This window comes from Vigna radiata, chromosome 3 (genome assembly GCF_000741045.1).
Source record: "Vigna radiata var. radiata cultivar VC1973A chromosome 3, Vradiata_ver6, whole genome shotgun sequence".
Taxonomy (NCBI): Eukaryota; Viridiplantae; Streptophyta; class Magnoliopsida; order Fabales; family Fabaceae; genus Vigna; species Vigna radiata.
This window is the reverse complement of record NC_028353.1, coordinates 5,675,570-5,696,949: the sequence shown is the minus strand read 5'-3', so window position 1 is coordinate 5,696,949 and position 21,380 is coordinate 5,675,570. Positions and strand designations below refer to the sequence as shown.

General features: G+C 31.8%; 3 protein-coding genes across 4 annotated transcripts in view; 1 reads left to right on the top strand and 2 right to left on the bottom strand.

The window, feature by feature from the left end:
• Nucleotides 1-3,768: 3,768 nt before the first annotated feature.
• Nucleotides 3,769-10,597, top strand: LOC106758017 (histone deacetylase HDT3). Of its 2 annotated transcripts, none has more exons than XM_014640902.2 (10): nt 3,769-3,879; nt 4,586-4,656; nt 4,752-4,966; nt 5,089-5,111; nt 5,208-5,243; nt 5,320-5,483; nt 5,972-6,100; nt 6,174-6,264; nt 10,029-10,152; nt 10,243-10,597. In XM_014640902.2, the coding sequence occupies exons 1-10, from the start codon at nt 3,789-3,791 to the stop codon at nt 10,301-10,303; spliced, it is 1,005 nt and encodes a 334-aa protein (XP_014496388.2). In that variant the 5' UTR covers nt 3,769-3,788; the 3' UTR covers nt 10,304-10,597. The 2 variants fall into 2 exon arrangements, with proteins under 2 accessions (XP_014496388.2, XP_014496389.2); XM_014640903.2 differs by having other exon boundaries at nt 10,232-10,597.
• A 1,188-nt stretch (nt 10,598-11,785) lies between these two features.
• LOC106757869 (splicing factor U2af small subunit B) lies at nt 11,786-14,539 on the bottom strand. Its single transcript, XM_014640703.2, has 4 exons — nt 14,133-14,539; nt 13,953-14,034; nt 12,640-12,766; nt 11,786-12,549 (listed from the first exon to the last, which is right to left on the bottom strand). The coding sequence occupies exons 1-4, from the start codon at nt 14,466-14,468 to the stop codon at nt 12,153-12,155; spliced, it is 942 nt and encodes a 313-aa protein (XP_014496189.1). The 5' UTR covers nt 14,469-14,539; the 3' UTR covers nt 11,786-12,152.
• Nucleotides 14,540-17,385: 2,846 nt separating this feature from the next.
• Nucleotides 17,386-21,380, bottom strand: part of LOC106757892 (enolase) — a 4,920-nt gene continuing 925 nt past the window's right edge. Inside the window, exons 3-17 of the mRNA XM_014640744.2 lie at nt 21,242-21,306; nt 21,096-21,143; nt 20,816-20,902; nt 20,650-20,730; nt 20,216-20,317; nt 20,053-20,133; nt 19,797-19,871; nt 19,632-19,694; nt 19,459-19,536; nt 18,515-18,709; nt 18,356-18,406; nt 18,169-18,257; nt 17,948-17,999; nt 17,805-17,861; nt 17,386-17,730 (exon numbers count right to left, since the gene is read on the bottom strand). Of these exons, the coding sequence (XP_014496230.1) occupies nt 17,650-17,730; nt 17,805-17,861; nt 17,948-17,999; nt 18,169-18,257; nt 18,356-18,406; nt 18,515-18,709; nt 19,459-19,536; nt 19,632-19,694; nt 19,797-19,871; nt 20,053-20,133; nt 20,216-20,317; nt 20,650-20,730; nt 20,816-20,902; nt 21,096-21,143; nt 21,242-21,306 (1,205 nt within the window). The 3' untranslated portion in view covers nt 17,386-17,649. The remainder of the gene's footprint in view (nt 17,731-17,804; nt 17,862-17,947; nt 18,000-18,168; nt 18,258-18,355; nt 18,407-18,514; nt 18,710-19,458; nt 19,537-19,631; nt 19,695-19,796; nt 19,872-20,052; nt 20,134-20,215; nt 20,318-20,649; nt 20,731-20,815; nt 20,903-21,095; nt 21,144-21,241; nt 21,307-21,380) is intronic.

Below are 21,380 nucleotides of genomic sequence, written 5' to 3'. Positions count from 1 at the left end.
AACTATTATAACAATAAAACTTATATTTTAATAATTATTAAGAAATAAACTTATATTAAATAATTTTAAAATTTTAAATTAAATTAAACTATTATTAAATTTAAAATGAAATTTAAAAAATTTATAAAAAAAATTGTATAGATTTTAAAGTCTATTAAAATGGTGTAGGATGATTATAATAAGAGAAAAAAAAAATAGAAGGGTATAGATTGACTTTAATAAGAAAGAGAAAAAGTTAGAGGGGTGCAGAATGATTTTATGAGGAAAGAGAAAATATTAAAATAATATTAATTAAGATTAAAATAATAATTTTAGGTGCAGAATGAAAGTTTGGAGATGGAGGATGAAACACCCTGAAAAGATTAGAGCAACATAGTCCAACCCATTTTGAGCAAGCCGAAGTTAAAATAGGCCAAAATGAGTTGGGTTGGCCTGTTTTGTAATTATAAAGAAATTAAAAAAATTGGAGAGGTGGGGAGGCAATTGGGAAGCTACAGGGGCTAACTCCCTAATTCAATCCGTTTTTGTCTAGTCTATCCTTAGCATGCCAAAAATGAATGGGATTGGGTGATCCATCACCAAAAAATGGGTTAGAAATTGTAACTTGTATCGTTACAGAGTGAGCTGACAGTTTGCCTCACACAGGGCAAGGCAACGGGTTACTCCGCCACTTTTTTCTTATTTTTTATTTTTAAAATTTTTCAAATTTATATTTTATTTTTTGATAAATATTTAAAGCATACTTAATCATATCAATATTTTCTAAGTTTTTTAATTGATGAATTAATATTTTTAATTGGATAAATTAAAATAGTTATTACAATTATTTGTTAAATTACTCTGTTATAACTAATAATTGAAACTTAATTTATAAGGGTTAATGATTTAAATTATAATGGTATTGCATATTTACATAAATATTACCTAGAAAATTTGATGTTTTTATTTATTTTTATTTACAAAAATAAAAAATAAAATCAACCAATAAATCATGAATATACTAACCTATTTTTGGTCTATCAATTTAACAAGTTAGATGGTTCAGTCAAAATAGATTGACAGATTAAAACTTTTAATCTTTTATAATTCATTTAAGCGGGCTACCTAGCTCGCCATGAATCGTGTTAGTTGAGTTTGATAAAATTTTTCTTAGTTAATGATTGAAAATATTTTTAATTGATAGTTAACGTCAATTATGATTATTGGTCATAACTATATTTTTTATAGATCATAATGAAATAGATTGACAAATTATCTTTTTATGACATTTCAAATAAGGTTATGTTATGTATGTTTATGAACTCTTTTATATCTTAGTTGCATTGACACTCAAGAATCTATTAATTATTTGTTACTTTCATGTTAGAGGTAATAAGATTGGATTGAGTGTCTTTATAAAATCATTAAAAGTGGCATTGATAATAAACAATTTTAGTCAGTGTTGATGTCAATAAAATAAAGTAATTCTCAAAAAAATTGACTAAAAAATATTTATGATCGATGTCAAGCTAAATAAATTTGGGTGACATCTGCCAAAAAAATAACTATGCAGAAAATTGTCTATAAAACTTTGCTTAATATTGACCAAAAATTAATTTTAATTTGAACTGCCAAAAAGTAATCCAAAAAATATCATTAAAAATTTAGTATAAATCAATAAGATAATGATATTTAAACAACTTTTTTTGACAACATTTAAACATTGATTACGTGTCAATTTGTGATTGATAAAAAATTACTCCACAATCAATAATAATAATCATAAACATTATTGTGAGGTAATTTTTGACCGATCACATATTGACACATAATCAATGTTTAAATATTATAAAAAAATGTTGTCTAAATATCATTATTCAAATCGATATCAATTGAATAATGTAAATAGATGAAAAATAGTCAAATGACTCTATTTAAATATATTCTTTAGTGATATAAACTAAAAAACAACTTTTGCTAACTGTCAATAACATTATGACCACACCCTTTTGAGTGGAATGTGAGATTTAATCATTTTAAGTAAACAAAATTTAATAAGTCTACTTTTTAAAAAAATTCTCTATTAAAATGATAATAATATATATATATATATATATATATATATATATATATATATATATATATATATATATATATATTTTATGTATCTAACATCTTCAAAATTTTAGTATATTTATTTTGATATCTTTAAAATATGTTTTTAACATTTGTTAATGATCATGTCTTTTTCAACAATGTTTTTCTTACTTTTCTATGAGCTTTTTTAACAACACTTTCTTATCATCATTAATTATGATTTTACTTTCTAAAATTTATAAGAAGTACGTTGAATTAGAAAAACATATATCATAAACCATTACAATTTGAAATCGTTCATTGTAATAAAATTTTCAAACTCATACTTAAAACTAATGGAAAATGCAAATTGTTTTTAATCAGGATTAGGAGTATAAACTTTGGACACAAGTGACAACTTCAAAGCTGTGATTTGTATACTTCAAAGATTATCTGATACTAAAACCAATAAAAAAGTTTTAAAATATCTAAAAATAAAATAATGAGTATAAGAATGTAATTATACTATTTGAAAAAATACTACATGCGGACCTATGTAGTATGCTATAAAATAAAACAATAAAAATTTATCATATTTACTATATAACAGCATAATAATAATATTAATATAATATATAATTATATATTTTAATGATATAATTATAAAATATATTTATGATATAATCATCCAACTATTTATATTTGAATATATATTATTTTAATATCCGTTTCAATAAATATATCGTGAATATTATTTAATCACTAATATTAAATAAATTTAGTTGAATTACGTTTTTTAGTATATTTGTTATCCATATTCAGATGTTAGAAGATTTTTGAAAAAAAATTATTTTCAATAGTCTATTAAGTCATTTAGTAATTTTCTTTAGACAAATTTTATGATTTTTTTTTATTTTATAAAACCATTTTTACATAATTAACTTATTGTTTGCTTTTTTTTTTTCTTATTTATAATCACATCTACAAAGCTCACTTACTTCTTTTTTAATATGTTTTGCTACATTTTAAACTCCAAGTCCAGACTATTTTTACTTTCTACACCGTTTATAAAATATTTTATTGCAACGTCACTTGGATACTAGTATAACTTTTTAATGAAATTTAAACTTAACTCTACATACCTCTCATAAACATATTTTAAATGCACCGCTGAATAAATTAAAAGTTAAACATAGTTTAAATTTAATGAACACCTTTTCATTTTATTGAGACATAAAAACAACTCTTTATAAATAAACAGAAGAGATAGGCTGCCATACATTTTTTTTTTTTGAATTTTACTTTGTTCTCCCGACATTTTGACAACTATTTCTTGATAAAGATTATGATATTGATTATTATTATTATTTTGGTAAACGTGAAAAACACAAACATAAAATGAATATAATTCACTAACATAAACAAGAGGAATTAATAAAATATTTTTGCTTTTTAGTATATATAACTTTTTAATTTTAATATTTAAATAATTATTTTTTAAATTAAAATAATTGTTTCATTATTGTTTTTAAGTGATTTTTCACTTAAACTTAATTGTTTTTAAATTGAAAATATTATTTTATATTTTTTTAAATGACGATTTCTTTAAGTTAATTATATTATTGTTATAAAAAAGCGTGACGTCGAATTATAAATGTAAAAGTTTTGTAAAATAAATAATTTATTCAAATTAAAAATATGAAATAATATGTAAAGAAGGGATCCCTAAATAAATGTATTCCCATCACATCCTTGAAACTGTTCGACTTTTTCTGGAAACATTTTTTCTTCCCTGGACTGTCTCTGCAACAATGGAGTTTTGGGGTAAGACCGTTTCTTTTCAGTTCGCTCTTCGTTTGGCTACCCTAGCCATTATCTTCTATCTCGTGTGTTTTTATTCTGATTTTTTCTTACAATTTTCTACTGTGTAAATTTATTAATCTAGAACAGTACTCATCGTGCTTTTGCTGTTTATTAGACAATCCAATATCTTCATGCATAGATTTTATTTTTAATTCCTGTATTTCATTATGTATGGTAATTATCCTTAGGTTTTGTAAAGTTTGGTTTTTGTTTAATATTGGTACGAATGCGATCAGAGTTTCTATAGTTTAGTTACTTCATATAGGTCATTTGTCGAGTAGTCGAGTTTGTGAAAAACTTCATCGTTCTACCAAATTTTGGAGTGTGTCATTGAAGTATTTGACCCGAGAGTTCATATTATGAAGAAAATTGTCTGTGATGTTTTATATTAAAATTTAATGCTGAGGTTTTAAAGGTGGGTCCTGGGCAGGGTCATACTATTTGCAACGGCAAAAGTAATTAAATTTGTTTCCCAATTTGGTTTTATTCACCCTGTTGAAAGAGATCTTAGGCTGAGGTGCACAATGGAGTTAAATAACACTTTTGTGATTCAATCCCATCGTATTATACCAAGCTTGCAGAAAAAAAAATTGCATTTGATGTTGTATTTATGGGGACAAAAGTATTATTAAATTAAAACCATATTTATATTTTCTATCCTTTTTAGGTGTTGAGGTGAAAAGTGGAGAATCTCTCAAGGTTGATCCAGGAGACGACAAGATTATACACCTTTCAAATGTATATCTTTATTTGTTAACAAATGAACATTGAGTTATCAACCTTACTTGGAATTAATAATCATTTGCTTAAATGATTAAATCATCGTTTGACAGGCATGCCTGGGGGATGTGACTAAGGCTAAAGGAGAATCGGTGGCCCTGTATGTGAAGTTTGGTAACCAGAAGCTTGTGCTTGGAACGCTTTCTTCTGATAAATTTCCTCAAGTATCTTATGATTTGATATTTGAGAAGGAATTTGAGCTATCCCATAGCTGGAAAAATGGGAGTATCTTCTTTACTGGATTTAAAGCTCAATCTCAGTCGGAGTCATATCCTTTTAATACTATTTACTACTTTGACGTGAAAACATATTCTCTTGACAATCTCTGATACATTCTGTAATCTTCTTACTAATATTGAGTCCTTAACTTCATTCTTCTTTTATCATTACGGATAATGATGAAGATTCTGAAGGTGAGATATTTAGCTAGAATATTATTAGCATGGTTGTTATTATTATTATTATTATTATTATTATTGACTGAACTTATTTTATTGTATTTCTTTCAGATTTTGATGAAGATATTCCAGTTAGTGCTGCCAATGGTAAATATGTCCATCCACTGTAGCTAGAATGTCACAAACCAATTTATTTAGTGTATATTGTGAACCATATATGTAGGGAAACCCGAGTTTGAGGTGAAGCATGGTGTCAAACCTGATGAAGCTAAACAGAAAAAGACAGCAGATCCAAAGAAAAATGAGAAGGCTAAGGAAAAGGATGCAAACGGTGAAGATGAAGATTCATCTGAATCTGATTCTGACGATGATTCAAGTGAAGATAAGGTATTTGTAACAAAAATCCATGACATTGACTTTACTAGGTATTAGAGAAATTTTATTGTTTGGGAGTAAAAACATTCCTTTGTATTCTCATGTATGTCTACTCTTCTATTTTGGTTTTCTTTTTGTTGGATGTGAATATCTTTCGTCATCACATATCAGTTTGGGAATACAAAATTTACTGATGATGATTATAGTTCAATTCAGTTATTTGTTGTCCAATCTGTCCTTATAATCATTTTCTTATTATTCAGCCAACCCGTCATGACAAGAATTGCTAACTGTCTGGTCGAAGTAAGATTTTGATATATGTTTTCTGTTTTACATGTTTGTTAGTTGGGCAATCATTATTTACATGTTTCTTCTCTATATTGTTTAATCTGGTATTGACTTGCTATTTTGATTAGTATACTTTGGATTGAAGGACAATTTTAATGATTGATTTTTAAGTTTAATTTATTGTTATTTTGCTGTGATGATATATTATTTAGCCCACAGCAAATGGTGACATAGAAAGTAGTGAAGGTGATGAGGATAGCGATGAAGAGGATGAGGATGATGACAAGGATGAGGATGAGGATGACGATGATGATGAATCTGATGAGGAGACTCCCAAGAAGGTAAGGAGGGACTATGGATTGTTTCATTTTTGTTGTTGGTTTTGAATTTAACTTGCATTTTTTTCTCATTTAGATTGAAGCAGGCAAGAAGCGGAATATTGACTCTGCCAAGAAAACAACTGTCCCTGTGAAGAAGACAAAATTTGTTACTCCTCAGAAGACTGGTTAGTTGGCCTAGGTTCCCCCTCCCCCCTCCAAACTCTGTTTCTTGTGTGAGATTTGTTTTTATAAATAATCTTTATGTTTTTCACCCCAAGCCTTATTTTGTTTTCTACGTGTTTGGATTTGCTAAATTGGATAAATTAAGTTGTGAATAATATATTTTAGATGTGAGGTTTTAGGGTAGTTACTAGCTGTATGCCATGACCCGCTGCTTGGTCTCCCCATGCTAAATTGTATATTTTAAGTTGTGAATAATTTAATTTAGATGTGAGGATTTAGGGCAGTTAATAAAAGTATTGTGTGGTATTATGAAATCGGCATGGTCATTGATTGGTCTCCCATCTCATCACATCAGATTTTCTTGAAGCAGTCCTTATACTTGGCTGTCATTGAAAATCACAGCCACTATCATGCATTAAGTTACTACTCACTAATCTAGTCAGGGGAAATCATTAAGAGATTTAAGAGATTTTTCTGAAATCATTTGGCTTATGGTTAAACTTATAGGGTTGGAAACTTTCTCCTAAAATCATCTGCCTCCCGGTCAGCTTTGAACTTTGGATATTGGTTAATCGCACCCTTTTCACCAAAATCATTCACCTCCTCCTTGGTTTTAAACTTAACTTTTTGTCACCAAGCCAAACCCCTTCAGCCTTGCATATTTTCTGGCCAAGCATTGCCTTTTTCTAGTAACCGTAGTGTTTTGGCTGTTATCCAGCCCGTTTATTCTATTCGCAGTGACTCCCTCTACAAGAGAATTACTGTTAACTACAGTTGTAATTAGTTTTACAGCTAATCACATATAATACAAGGTTGAGAGTGAGTATTGCTCCTAGCTTGGAAGGAAGCTTTGAAAACTCAAAAGGTTCCAATTGTTTGGTAAAAATGTCAGCCAATTGATTAGAGGAAGAGATTGGCAGCAAGTGAGACAGCCCAACTTGCAACTTTTCGTGTACAATGTGGCAACCAATTGTCTGTATGTTTGGTGCATTTATGGAAACTTGGATTTGAAATAATATGACAGCTGACTGGATGTACTATAAAACAATGCTACATGGATAAAAGGAACATGGAGATATTAGAGAAGATATGTTAACTATTGTAGTTTACAAGTAGTAAGGGTTAAAGCTCTATACTTGACTTCACACTATAACGAAGAAACTATATTATATTAAGCCCAAAAAAATCATTTTAGTTAAGTCAAATAAATAACTATATTATATTTTATTCTAAGAAAAAACATGATAGGATGGGACTCACGACTTTTCGTGGGCTGTTTAAAATGGGGTTTGGCCCATTAGGGTGGGAGGCGAACCATCACCTGGATGATTATAAACAGAAGTGTTAGATGTCCAAAATTTTCCACCAAGTTTCTCAGAGTTGTTATGAGGTTGTAATTGCGTGAGAGAAAAGTGCAAATTCGGAGAAGTCAAGTGCTTTTAAAGTTTATAGGTATGTTGAAATCTAGTAGCAATAGTAGTGTCGAGAGTCGGGTCTCGGTATCATCTGATGCCACCTCGTCCCTTGGTATGAATGTAAGTATGGAAGTAGTTGTAGAGAAGAGGGAGGATCCTCCTGAGGAGCATGCAGATCCCTTGGTTAAGACCTAGTTTTCAGAGTTTAGATGGTCTAGGATTTTTAACTCATGGTTGAAGAGTGTATATGTTTGGATAAGGGGGTTTTGGAGGATATTGTGTCTCTAAGAAGATTAACCACCATTGACAGTGTTTGTCATGGCTGGGAGAGTTATGATGAGGATTTTTTCTATGTATATATGGTCTTTTTTTGTACAGTTACACATCTGAATACCGTATGACGAGTTCACCATGGATGTGCTTAGGCTTTTGAATGTAGCGCCTACACTAAGTTGTCCTAAGAAGAGATCAATGTTGACAAAACCGAAGGGTATTAGGATATATACACTACAGAAATCAATACACTAAAAAATGAAGATTTAATATCATATGATAATAAAGATATAATACGGAAATAAATAAAAATGTTCTTAATAATACATATATAATCTGGATATTCCTGATTATAAAAGGATTTGCACCTTATTTATTGGTTGTGAAGATTATTCCTATTTATAATGTGTCAACATGTGCAGTAGAAAATGACCTAAAACATTTAGATAAATGTGAATTAAAAAGCAATAATCTTGCAACATTTGATGTATGCCCATGCTTTCTTTCTACTACAAAATTTGATGCGGATTCTTAGTGCAGACATTTTTATGCTAGCCCCAGATTTCATAAAAATCAGGGCATTGAAACTCTAAGCCATTATCTGATATTAGAATCTTGATTCATGCTTGAAATTCAGGTTTGATAAAAATAGTGAAGTCATGTAATAGTTTCCTGGTCTCAGTTTTGGCTTTCATAAGTAACAACCATGTGTGTTTTGTGTGATCATCAACTATAGTTAGGAAATACTTCTGTTCATGCATGGAAGAATGGGAAGAAGCTCCCAATTATCATAGTGGATTAAAGCGAATGGTGGTTATGCAAAATATATGTTAGAGGGAAAAGGCAACTTCTATTCTTTTGTAAAATGAAAGGTGTCACAAACTATTATTTCACGTACTTGACATATGGATAATTTGTACAAATGTGGTCCATCACCTTATTGGAAAAGTGGCCAAGTCTGCAAAGCTAGAAATCAAACGTTAAGCAGTTTTGATTAGAACAATGTTAACAGAAGGTGTACTAGAATAGAAAAATGTGACTTAAAAGGCCCTTTTGGTTCTCTAAGAAAATAGAGTTCTTTGTGTTTGTCAAAAAGACTAACATCTTCAATGTATACCATAAACAAAATTAAGCGTTGTTTACTATTGAAAGTGAAAATAAATTGTTAGATCGATATGATATTAAATGTAAACTCTAGTATGTACAAGATATTAGAGTTAAAATGACTAGAAAAGCAAATTGTTTAATTATTACGTAGAAGTTATGGATCTATTTGGCAGAAGTACATTGATTGGTTTGATACCGTGGAAGCTAACAAAATAGGATTTATTGTTTGGCATGATCTTTGACTCCTATATCAAGGATCCATGATTCATTTTTGACTAAGAATTAACTGACTAGCTTGTTGCATGTCGATGTTGAGTATGTGACTTGCCAACAAATGAAGTAAGATTGACTTGGTTAACACAATTAAAACTGTGACCAAGTGATCTGAGAGGTTGTAGCGAGCCAAGTAGATGCCCCACATGTTTTGGACTGAGTTGGTCCCTTTTAGCTTCATGCTTGATATTATTCTGCATTGTTGAAGACATGTTCCCCTGAGATTGTTGTGAGCTTGATCCTTTGTTAGCCGTGAAGTTGTTAAAATGTGATTGCCGGAACTATATCCAGGAGAAAACCTAAACAATGTGTACCATTTTTTGCAATATGTGCATTGTTTGGTATGTACACAATTAACCTTGGTATCTTCCTTTTCCTCTTTCATTATTTTGAAATTTCTGATTGTCTGCAGAATTAAAAATGACGTTTGGGTTATATAAATTTTTAATGTGCCTTCATCCAATAGTGTAAGCTTATAGAATAGTTACTTAGTGGCGTAGTATAAGAGTCTCTTTTAAGAAGTGATATGGAATTTGAACCTTATTGCTTTTGTTCTCCAAATAAAAATTGGATCTTAGCATTAGGTAGGTTAGCTTGTGAGTTTACAAAAATGAAATTTCTAGTTTAACTATGTTTGAATCCTTTACTTGTTACCACAGTAAAACTAAAATCATATTGATGAGAATTTATCTGTTCAGATAGCAAGAATGTTGTCCATGTTGCAACGCCTTACCCTTCTAAGCAGGCTGGAAAAGCAATTGCAGATAACAAGCGACAGACTCCGAAGTCAGGGGGAGATTACAGCTGCAAGCCTTGCAGCAGGTGATTGTGATTTCTTTTCATACTGATTTGTCTCCTTTTTGAAGTAATCAGGAATATCAATTCATTCATAATTTTTAAGTTGGTTTGCAGGTCATTTAAGACAGAAGATGCCTTAAACTCTCATAATAGGGCGAAGCACAGTGCTAAGTAAAAGTTTTCTTTTTGTCAGAACCATGAGTATGTTGATGTTTATGGCTTTGGATGATAATGAAAAACAATTTAGTTGATGTAAGAGCTGGTTTAGTTATGTTCGTTTCCAACTTGGATAATCAACCTGAGACTGGATCTCCAGTTTTATATTGTGGGTTTGTGGTTGTTGGCCTTTTGACCTTCATCCTATGTAGGCTCCCCTTTCCACTTCCTTTATTGTCTTTGTGATGAAATGTGGAAATACTCCCTACAACTCGTGAAATAACATTGCTAAAGAAGAAAATTGGAAGTTAAAGGTTGCTAAAAAATTACCGATGTTTTAATTATTAATTAAATTATGCCTTTTTAATCACTTTTTTTAGCATATGGCCAATTTTAAACTAGTTTTAAAATGCTTGTTTTGTAATATTGAGATATATCGATGTCTTAAATAATGTCATGGTATGTTTAGTGGAACACTTGAATATTTACACTCGCTTTGAGCTAAGGTTTGCTTCCATGACCTTTTTCCTTGCATGATGTATAAAAAAAATCCTTAATATTTGATACGTCAAATAATGAGCCTGCCAGAGATTGCATACAAAGTTTTCTTTATATGGCAATTTATTCGTACGTCATATCAACAAGTTATCCTGGTATATAAAAGAAATGCCCCAATTATATGGAACTAGAAATTGAAATAAAATGAGATGTTCAAAATGATAATATCAAAATTTTGAAGGATTATTTCATATTTTAGTTTAATAAATGAAATAGATAGTACTAATATGTTAAATTTTCGTGAGAAACAATTTGCAAAATGAAATAGCGGCATATAAAATGAAACCAAAAGTACTTCGCAAATACTCAATAATTTTATTGAAACCAAAAATAGATTTTTGAAGTATTTAGCATGCACAGCTTTCTTTTTTATGCTTCTGAAAGTATTGCGCAGAGAAAATAAAAGAGAAGAAAATAAATCCATCTGTGTTGATCTTAAAACTTGGGGAGGGGCTATCTCCATTGAACCCACCCAGGAGGCTTGTGTAGAATATCAACAACCGAGTTATGGCAATCCAGAATTTCATTTACACCCAAATGGCCTCGGCATTTCGAGATTTTCATTATACAATCCATTCTCCAATTTAGCAAACGAAATAACAAATTAACAAGCGTTTTCTGTTCAGTTCCACCAACTGGAGGATCAGACTACAAATGAGCTGCACTCGAAAATGGTTAGTAGGCAAGCTCTCGTGGTCAAAAGAACCAAACAATATTTTAGTATTCAGTGATATCAAAGTATTTTCGAAAATAAAAAAAAAATGTTTAAAATCTAGGAACATTAGTTATAGAAGAAATAAAATGCTCCGTGAAATATCTTTAATTCGTGGTTTTATATGAATCCGGGCAATTTGTAAGCGAAGCCATTTGCTAGAGAGCTTGTTGAAAAAGTAAAAAACTTAGTATCGCATTGATTTAAAATCTATAGTTATTCACAATGAAATTCATACATCATTAATCTATTTTCATCTCAAAACCCTTGACCACGTTTAACATCCAACAATAATACTCAATAACAGAATATGAAACATTCATAGCTGAACTTTATCAAATGTATCGCTTCTTACCTGCAACAAGTTAAACTCGCCGCGTTTCCCATAATTCTTCCTCCCTTCCATTTTGCAGAACATTACAATTGAAGCAGAAAATTGAACTGTTGTTACTATGGATATTACAAAGTTATATCACTAAATTGACAGTTTCAAATAAAATAACAATGGCAACTAAATCCACTAAGTAGGTGCAAACATCACAAAACAGATAACCTGCCACACTACCAAATCTTGAGCCGAATACCTACTTTGTTGCTGCTATATCTGATGGTTATCAGATTCACTGCCATTCTGTGCACCACTCCGTTCTTGATAATCATTGTTTTTAGTATTGTTCTTGTTACCCGTTTCCTCTTGTTCCTTCTCCCTGTTCCATTGCTCTATCTTAGCTCTCCTTTCTGCACTACTTTCTCTGACTGGACTTCTATCTCTCCCCACTGGACTTCTACTTCGTTTTCCCCCTCTATGCCGAGGACTACGGCTTCTAGGCCTCTTACCATGGTGGCCATGCGGCCTTTCAAAATCTCTTCTACCAGGATTTCGGGCCGAATGTGAATGTTCCCCATGGTTACGGTTCCTTGGAGGGCTCCTGCTCCGGCTACCACTGCGGCCATTCCATCGCCTATTCCTTCCAAATAATTTCCTTCTTAAATCCCTGAAAATAAAAAAGTGAGGTTTAACCCAAGAACAGCCATTTCATAAAAGTTTATGATCTTGAAAAGCATGAAAACTAAAATGAATCAACCTGCTAATCTTCTTCAGGTGCATGAAGTTGCAGTAGCCACCTCGATTGCATACATTCTCCTCATACTGCCTACAAGTAGCTTCTCGAAAATCCGTAACAGGGGAAAAATCAACAATGATTGGGCGACCTAGATGGATGAGTAAGTTATAAGTTTCAACACAACAGCAAGATTTTTATTTTGAGATTGGGGTTGACAGAAAAAGAGTCCGCACAGAATTTTCTTACACCATCCAAAATAATTGGGTCACCTTACAAAATTGACTTATAAGGTGAAGGTTATCCTCCATTTATATACCTTGACATGGTCATAGCGCCATACAATGAAAGAATTCCAACCCAGTCCACCAAGACTAGAAATTCTGAGAATGAAATTTACAAGATTGACCGTAGTAGGTGACCACAAAACAGGTGACTTGATAAACCCAACAAATTTCAGTATGATCAATTTTGATATCACCTAACAATCTGGGTTTGGACCCAACTCAGACCTCAAAAGACCAGTAAGGTGAGGGTAGTCCCCCCCCACTTGCATACTTTAATCTAGTCATATCTCTAAACAATATAGGATCTCCAATACTATTCATTGAACAAGTACTTTTTCAAAGGACGATTGTGTGCATAGCCACCAAACATAAATATAAAGGACCATTACGCCCCAATCTTTATCCTAACTAGATGCAAAACAAGTAAAGTCAAAACAACACATTTGAAAGATAATAATAAAATGAGGTCACATGACTGAGCACAAGGTACTATGTCAAAAATGCACCCTCATCAAATAAAGCTCCAGACTCCCAACAAAATAGGACGGGAAAGAAAAGAGGATACTGCAAGGTAAAGAATTAAAACTAAACAAGGATATCTGCAATGTATTAACCCAAAAACCAATATCATTTTTTAGCAAGAAGCCACATGTATTCTCACTGGGGGTAATCCTATTTGTAACATGTAGGACCATTGTGAATAGCAAACCTCTCTGTTTGACACAACTTCATATCTATAAATTGTAAATATCTATCCAGAACTTGAATTTAGTACAATTAATCAATCTAAAAGGACTCCATGCTAGTTAATTCACCTATGAATGTTATTGTTGCTTAAAAGAAAAATACAGAAAGATAATTTTTTTTTCATCCAAAAATGGCTTTGGTATTGATACTGCACCCAGCAACCTACCTTCCGTTGATTACTTCACATTCGTAACAACTGCCGACACGTACAAACAACAGAATAAAAACCACAAATAATGAGAACACTTGAAATGAAATGGCAAAAACCCCAGTCGAGGGGAAGTGAAAGGGAAAAAGAAGGACCTGAATAAAATCTCCCGGTAAGATTCATGAGGGCGTTGGCAGCATGATCTTCTTCCCGAAATTGAACGTACACATTCCCAACCTACACATAAACAACGGAATAAACAAATAAACAATCCAATTCGAAAATAAAGAAAAAAAAGGGAAACGAGAGTTAAAAAGAGGGATTTTGAGAAAAACCATGTGATCGGCGAGATTATCGCAGATATTCAAACTCTGAATAGGGCCGTACTTGCTGAGTTCCTCGAAGAGATCTTCGTAAAAGTCGTCGAAGTGATCCTGGACCTTGTCAGGGTCAAGAGATTGGGGTTGGGGCTGATTGGGGTTGGTGATGATGTTCATGTTCATGTCGGGCCTCTGGTACATGTTCGACAGAACCAACGTTGGGCTGATTGTGGGCTTCGTGTGGAGCCGTGAACACCGGTCGCCGTGCCTGCAAGCGCCGATCTTGAAGTAGAAGGGACAGTTAACCCTGTCCTTCTCCGTCCCGAATATCGATGCCAAGTGCTCCGCCATCTCTCCGTTAGGGTTAGGGTTTCGCTTCTCTTTTTCTCTCTCTCACTCAGATATCTCTATCCTTTTATACACTCTCACTGCCAACACACTCCTAGCTCCTCCCCCCTCTCTCTCTCTCTCTTTTTTATATATAATTAATTCATTAATTTGTTTTTAGTTTGCTTTAAAAAAAAATAATTCCAAATTTCTAGTTCGATTAAACTATTTTTCATCAGTTCATTCGCACGTTGTCTATCACATGAAAGATTTGTGTTTTTTTAAAATAGTTTATTCAATTTTGATAATATTTCATTAGTCTATTTTAAACTTAAAATTTGAACATGTTGGGAATAATTTTCTTAATTGGTAGACATAATTTTAATTAAAAAAAAAAACTAATGTTTGGAAAATATGTACTTATAGTTCCTCACTTGTTTGTTTGATACGAGGATTATTATAGGCAGCTTTTATCACACAAATACTCATTAGGCCAAACATGTGAATTGTCTGAGTTTTTGAACCATTTATAGGATTTGTTGGAATTGGATAATCTCCTCTTCTTTTCTCAAAAGAAAAAAAAAAACATTATTTTTTTCCATGGAAAGTCCGTATTTTTTCACACACTTCATGTTATATTTTTTTCTTACTTAAATGAAAAACACATTACTTAAAGAAATTAACAAATATAATATTTTCATCAGAAATTATAGTGAAGCATATTTGTAACATTTAAGTATTATATTTCTTATGAAAAATTATTTTCTTATTTCTTCAAGTGAATCCTTCTCATTTTTGTTAGTACTGGAATTTGTGTAGAGCCATTTAAGAACACAAAGTTGCGTCGCTTTTTTTGTTATTCAGATATTATTTTTTTCAATTAATTTTGTATCTCATCAAATCAATTAAGTCAATAAAATATATTTAAATATTAGATATTATTTTTTAATTAATTTTGTATCTCATAAAATCAAATACATATAGTATATTCTGGAGTTCAAATTTATTGGGCCTAGGAATGCTCTGGATAAATTGGGGAAGTTGATGACATAAAAGCGCTTCTTTCCAATTCCCATCATTCAATTTATACTTTTTCTTTAATTTATATTTTTTTTTCTTTGTTATGTTAAAAACGAAGACGAGTAGTAAATAATTTTAATCTCTCTTTTTTCTATGACCTTCTTATAAAAAAACATTTCAAATTATATAATTTTAAATGTTTTTTTTTATTTTGAATTTAAGATAGTAAAGTTTGAATATGTATTTTAGATTATACAATCTAAAATGTAAAAGAAAAAAGTACTCCGAATTGTAAAATTTCAAATGCAAAATTTTTATTTCAGATTTTAATTGTTTTTTATTTTTGTATTTTGAATTATATAATTTGAAATATAAATGTTATATTTTGAATTATATATTCTGAAATATTTACAAATTATATATTTTGAAATTAAAAATTAAAAATTAAAACTTAAAATATATAAAGAGGCATAAGGAAATTATGAAGATGGAGGAAGAAACACTTATTTCCTAAATGTTTAATGTTTTGATAGTTCTTTATTTTCGTTCAGAAAATAAAGGCTTGTCGTCAAATTGGTCAAACACTGTTAAAGAGAATGTTACATGACATGTTGACATTATAGTTTTAATTTTATGTACCATTAAAAATGTGTGTCAATTATATTTCTTTAATTTTTGAATTAAAAAATTAAGTGTACATAGAAACATAATTTAAGTAAGAACAAAAGTGAGAAATCAAATTAAATTAAGTAGTGTTGAAAGCTCTATTCTCCTCTACAATTGCAAAATCAAATAAGGGAAGGTGAGTTTTAGGATTCTTAGGAGAAAATAAAAATGCAATCTTCTTCAATTGGAAGCAATGATGAATAATGGAATGCAAAATTCACATTCTTGTTATCATATCATATTTCTTAAAGTTTAAGTAAATTATTTTCTTTTTACTCTAAATCTAAATTTATAAACGGGAGTTTTTTTTTCAAAGAATTCTAAAAAATTGTTTCTTTTACTTAAACGGAGACTTATCATGACATTAAAGCTTTCCTAAAATATATAAACTCTATGTCATTTCAATTGTACATAGCATGGTCTTTTAAAAGAATCTCCTAAAAGCTGATCAAGTAACATTTATTTCAGTCACATTTTCACAACTTTTGATACATGTACATAGCTATGAGTAAATTTTAATAAGTATATGCACATGTCTGAATTTTTTAATAAAAAAAGTGTAAATAATATATAAGAAGAAAAACTAACAAATTTAAAGATTTTGAATATAAAGAATATCAGATCTTTTATATAAATTAACTCGCTACTCATCAATGTTAAATTTTCGCATTTAGACCTCCTATGAAGACCTAAGGGTTAAAATAATATTTTTCCTAACACTTTTAACATGTAGATAATGATATTTTCCCTGGGGATTAATTTACTTGCAAGTCAATCTTACCCATTTACATGGTGAAATAAAATTGGCTAATTAACTTGTTTTAACAGGTCTAGACGGACAATTATATTAACCTTTCTGTGCTAAAGTTGGAAAATCTTGACATCACTTTCTAGTCAATGGGAACTTTGCTCATTAAAGTTGAAAACTTTGAGCATCACTTTCGAAGTAACCCCCGCCCACAGGAAGCCCTTGGAGAGTATCATCAATGGACCACAGATTTGGAAACAGATTCAGGAAGCCATAGAAAAGTGATACACTATAATGCTATAAAGTCACACGATTTTATTTAAAGACCACAAGAATTTGACACTGCAAATGTGTCATCGTCCTTCGTGGCTTGGCATAAGGACACTTTATGCATGACATCCTCATCCAAAGAAATTGCTGCTATATTCAGCAAGGCACAGCAAGGCAGTATTCATCTATCCACAAACCGTAGTATTGGGAAATATCACGGATCAAGGGAAAAAAAAATTAACTACGCAAAAAAGCATTTTTCGATAACCCATAAAATTGGAACTAAACTGAAAGTAGGCTTCAAGCATTAAAGCTAAATATAATTAAAACACCTTTTAAAGTTTAAACACAGAACTATCAGCTCTGTGAATCAGAACTCAATTATTGACAAGGTCTTTATACCGACAATTATCCTAACTAACTTATTCATCACAACTGAAACCGCAAGGCCGAATCTCACTGTTCAAAACTCTGGGTCTCCAGGTTTTCCACTTCAAAACTCTAGTATGGTTCAACAGGGGTACGGAAGTTAGCTCCAGCATACACTGCTTCAGCACCAAGTTCCTCCTCAATTCTCAAGAGCTGCAAAAAGCACTCAAGTTTACCAAAACGACTTAACAATTAAGACTGAAACTAGAACAATGAACAACACTAACCTGGTTATATTTTGCAAGACGCTCTGACCTGCATGGAGCTCCAGTCTTGATTTGACCCTGTTGATGGAAAGGAAACATTAATATGTTTGACTTCATCATTGGAATGGTAATAACACAAAAGTTTAATTAAGCAAAGACAATACCGTTGCCAAACCAACAGCAAGGTCGGCAATGAATGTATCCTCGGTTTCTCCACTGCAACCAAAATATAAGGATGTGAGTATATAGAACGTAGTTAGCTGGTTAAAGATCTAACAGCCGTACAGTTTCTTGTTCATTTCACAGCTGTCATCTGCGACTGTTCTGTGATCGGCCAAACCTACTGAAGATCTTACAGTATTAGGCTTTAGAAACAGATCCAAACCTTCTGTGACTGGTCATGACACCCCATCCAGCTTTTTTGGACATCCTAACAGCTTCAATACTCTCGGTCACAGAACCAATTTGATTGACCTGTTCATTTCAGGTCTGTGTCAAGCTATGGTGCTTATATACATCTACTCAGGTCAAACAACTTTTCACAGGAAATGTTATGAATAGTACAAGAGTACCTTGAGGAGAAGAGCATTGCATGCTTTGGTATCGATTGCTTTCTGAACCCTCTGTGTACACAGAATGCAAAAAGAAAAAAGTCAAAGGAAAATCCTTCCAGGCTCTCCAACAGAATAAAAACATCTTTTGAGAGAAGTTTGTTTGACCAAACAACAAACCTTGGGATTGGTAACCAACAGATCATCACCAACAATTTGTACGTTGGTTCCAACCTCAGCAGTCAGCTTGGCATAGTGCTGCCAGTCATCCTGGTCAAAAGGATCCTCAATTGACACAATTGGGTACTCTGACACAAATGACTTGTACAGATCTTTCAAAGCATCGCCAGAGATCCTCTGTGAACCATCGTTGTCCTGCAGGCCAAACAAAAAAGGCCAAGAAATAATGAATCTAGATGTAAATATGTAAGAATGGCATCGGTATTTTTATATATTTAACATAATATTTCTTCATACAGTCCATCCATTTATGCATGTATAGCACAACGAATACTACCAAACAGGAAATTAAGTTACAATCAAATTCTCAAGCCTTTTAAATAACAAGCTTATGTACTGTAGTCAAAATGATTATTTTCAATTATAATTATGTATTTTTAAATTTGAATATGCAATGGAAAAATGAACAAACCTACTAATATTTAAATAATTTATACTTGTACTTCTGTTGCTACTAAGGTCTACCACTAGAATGCGTGAGGGGTTTAGAGGATGGATTTGCACACACGGATAAGGAGGAAAAAATCAATTTATTCAAGATAACAATCAGATGCAAATGAGCGACAAAGTAAATTCCACTGGGGGCAAGTGGGAATAATTGTGAAGAAAAGAAAGAATCGAAGGCATAAATTGGAAAAAGGTTGTGAAGACCTTGGGTTTTCATGGTTAGAGGACTCTTGCAGTCTGCTCTATTGTTAAATTTTACTTTTCTCAAAGTTTAGTGCTTAAACTGTTTTTATTTAATATTGTTTCCAATGAATGTCCAACACTCTTTGCTATGCATGTTTCCTTGGGGATTATTCACATTCGCCAGTAATTAGATATCTGGTTTTTATCACCTTCCAAAACAGTTGCAATAATAAGCTAAATAACAAAGAGCTTACATCTTCCTTGAAGTTCAAGTCGTATGTTTTGTCCTCCTTGTAGAATTCGGAAGCAGCAACATCCATTCCAATGACAACCTGAGAACGTGATAGCAATTTTCAAAGTTGTGTAAAAGAAGACAACTGAAAAGCTAAGCACCATAGACAGAATTTGAAGAGAGAAAAATACTAACTTTGCCTGTGTAGCCAGCTTTGGCAATGGCAGAGTTGAGCAATTCCAAACCTTCCTTGTTTTCCTGCACAACCAAAAGAGCTTATCAGTTACTAGCCAAAAGGATGAGCTGGCACCAGAGTTCCATGCATAGAAAAAAAAAAACAAGTTAAAAATCATCATTGACCTGAATGTTTGGAGCAAAGCCACCTTCGTCACCAACATTTATTGCATCTTGGCCGTATTTCTTCTTAATCACAGACTGAAATAAAATGCGTAACCCTTCGTAAATAACTATGACACAGTAGTACAGTTATACACCAGGCATATAAAAGCAATGATAACTTTAAAAAGGCATCAATTACATTAAATGATACCCTAATCTGGCAAAGTTTTAAAATTACATGTGGGAAAAAGTTAATGGATGTAACATGCAAACTAACCTTCAAATGGTGATATACTTCAACCCCCATCTTCATGGCTTCCTTGAAAGAGGAAGCTCCCACGGGAAGAACCATAAACTCCTGGATATTCATAGTATTTCATAAATATCAGAAAAATGTCTAACTTCAACTCTCAGACAGAAAAAGGTAACTGAAATCATGCCTGCATAGCAAGTTTGTTTCCAGCATGTGATCCACCATTAATGACGTTGAAAGCAGGAACAGGCAAAACCAACTTTTTGTTACCAGCAAGATTTGCAATATGCTGCATCAAAAGAATGAAATGCCATGTCAGATGTACGAAAACAACAGAAGACCAAAAGACCGCAATCAAATAAAGATTGTAACTTTGTAAGAGAATAATTGTAAACAATCTTCTGGTAAAATAACACATAGCTATCTGGTCGATCTTGAACACTGGTTTTCATAATATTTAAATGGACTATAAAGAAGTCATCACAGCAGCAGATACTTTTATTTTGTCTTTAGACATACCACATACTTATACAAACTTTCAGGACAACTTCAGTTACACAAGGGATCTGAAGAATCAATTACATCTAAGATGATTAAATACTACAGTTCACGAATAATTACCTTGTAAAGAGGAATTTTAAGGACGCTGGCACCAGCTTTGCAGACTGCAAGAGACACGGCCAATATGGCATTTGCTCCAAGCTAAAACCGCAACGAAAATTGCATTAGTATTATATGAATCACAACAAAAAAAAACGCAAATTTCCAAATATATTCAGCTACACACCTTTTGCTTGCACCAACCCCATTCGTTAACAGTTCCATCAAGCTGTTGAACCATTAAGTTGTCAATAGCTGTCTGCTGAGTTGGGTCCTGCTCATAATCACAAAATAGCAAAATATAAATTAAATCAAGCTAAACAACCTTTAGCAATAGAACTGAACTTCCCCGTTACAGGTTCGTATGAACTGAACTACAATTAGCCGCATAATGAGCAAGTCCTAGCTTATGCAGAAGTTTCTTTAGCAACAACATTACAGTAAATTGTAAAATAAACTGAACCAACCTTGCCAATCAATGCAGGGGCAATAATGCTGTTCACGTTGTCAACAGCCTGCATGTGCAAGAAAAGACCAGGTAAAAATCACACGAATAGATCAATCTAACAAGACAACCCCTTCACACTATTTAGTACACTAATACATGACTCACCTTTGATACACCCTTTCCGAGGTAATCGGACCCGCCATCTCTCAATTCAAGTGCCTCGTAAATCCCTTTCAAAGTTAAAAAAAAAAAAAAAAAAAAAAAAAAGTCTCAGCGATAATTCGAACACGCAAGCCACCAAAAA